Here is a 1,721-nt window from a genome sequence, read left to right as displayed (position 1 = left end):
TGCCAAAGGCCCAGACTATGGCCAATAGTCCGCCCAGATTGCTGCCCAATCTGGGTGGCGCAGGCGGGCACGTTCGTCGCCTCTACGCAATGACGGTCCACTCCGTTCTCTTATACGGAGCGCCCGTATAGGCGGAAAGGGTGGCGGAAAACCCCACCCTCTGCCGCCAGCTCGTGGCTGTCTAACGGTTCATTGCAAGCCGGGCAGCCCGGGCGTACCGGACCGTCTCGCACGTGAGGGTGACGGCCCTCGCCAGTATTCTGCCTATCAATCTTCTCGCCAAATGCCAGGCAAGGTACACCCTTCGGCTGACAAATGAGATACAGGCGGAGATGGGTATTGTTATACCCAGGGCGAGGGCCGCGCTGAGGCTACAGGAAAGGGAGACCCTTTTTCAGGAGTGGAGTGAGAAGCTCCTAGACCTTCGGCTAGTCTCGGGGAGGAGGGTACGCGAAGCCGTCCAGCCAGTCCTACGGGACTGGGTGGCGAGAAAGGGACGCGGACTAACATTTTATGCGACACAGATGCTCACCGGACACGGATGTTTCGGTGAGTACCTGTGTCGCATTGGTAAAGAACGCACCACCGGCTGCCACCATTGCCCGGAGGAGGTAAACTCGGCGCAACACACTCTGGAGTATTGTCCAGCGTGGAAAGAGAAGCGCCGAGTTCTCCGGGCAGCGATAGGGAACGATCTCTCCCCCCAGGCTATACTGCTAGCTGCGGTCGGCCCCCGGGGGGAGGACAAGTGGAAGGCGTTTGCCTCCTTCTGCGGCCGAGTAATGTCGCAGAAGAAGGCGGCTGAACGCGTCAAGAGGGGGGAGGTTACCCCTCCTGATAGTGAGGACAGTGGCGGCGATGGACAATCACCATCGCCGCGACGCCAGCGTCTCCGTTGTGGCGTGGGTGACAGAACGGGAGGCCGGAGACGGTGGTCACCCCCGCCGCTGCTGCCGCCTTCTGCCTGATGGGGACGGACAGCGACAGCTACGAAGAAGGACCGCGACTGCCGCGATTACGCGGCAGACATTCTCCTTCTATAGCGTCTTCCTCAACCGAGGAGAACGGATGACGATAGGGAGTGGGGGATGGACATCCGTTAGTAGGGCGACGCGGTTGCTGCGGGCCTTACGACTCGTTCGAGGCCTGCCCCCCACCTCTTAGAAGTGAGAGCACCGCGCTCGTCACCCGGCGACTCTGTCCTCCCCTCTCCTTTACGCTGGAGTTTGGCCCCCACTCGGGGGCGACATCGGATATGTAAGGAATTGGTCCAGTCCACATATTGCAGGAGGATCAATTGTGCGGGCGAGGTAACCGCGCGACTGTCGCAATAACCCGCGTCGGCGGGTAGGGGTATCCCTTTAACCCGCCACGCGGAGTTAGGTCTTTGTTAGGACCGCGGGGCGTTAAACGCCCCGGGATAGGCGCCCAGCTATCGGGCGCGGCGCGGGGGGGGGGGTCTCGGACGAATCATTGCGCTACCCGGGGCCCGCTCTCTTAACCAAAGAAACGCGCCGTGAAGGATACCCGCGGGGTTTTAGCCGGTAAAAATCCGGCACTCCCTTCGCCTCTCTCCGGGGGCGAGGGGTCTTCCCTCTCCATAGAGAGGGCTACTGGGCAAACCGGACCCGGGATCCCAATAGTAGATTTCCCCGCGTCAAAAAAAAAGATGATTGTTGTAACTTTTTTTGAAACTTACTGTACAGATCGTATTATATCAG

General features: G+C 60.2%; 1 protein-coding gene across 1 annotated transcript; it reads left to right on the top strand.

Annotated features, from left to right (window-relative positions):
* Positions 1–332: 332 nt before the first annotated feature.
* Positions 333–968, top strand: LOC112454810. Its single transcript, XM_025016404.1, has one exon. The coding sequence runs from the start codon at positions 333–335 to the stop codon at positions 966–968; it is 636 nt and encodes a 211-aa protein (XP_024872172.1).
* The last annotated feature ends 753 nt before the right edge of the window (positions 969–1,721 follow it).

The sequence above is a fragment of the Temnothorax curvispinosus genome, unplaced genomic scaffold, assembly GCF_003070985.1.
Source record: "Temnothorax curvispinosus isolate PA1 unplaced genomic scaffold, ASM307098v1 QBEX01005374.1, whole genome shotgun sequence".
NCBI lineage: Eukaryota > Metazoa > Arthropoda > Insecta > Hymenoptera > Formicidae > Temnothorax > Temnothorax curvispinosus.
Note: the sequence above shows the minus strand (reverse complement) of the source record. Positions and strands in the feature narration are given on the sequence as shown.

Coding starts and splice junctions, on each gene's coding strand:
- LOC112454810 (XM_025016404.1), top strand. CDS start 333: ATGGGTATTGTTATACCCAGGGCGAGGGCCGCGCTGAGGCTACAGGAA.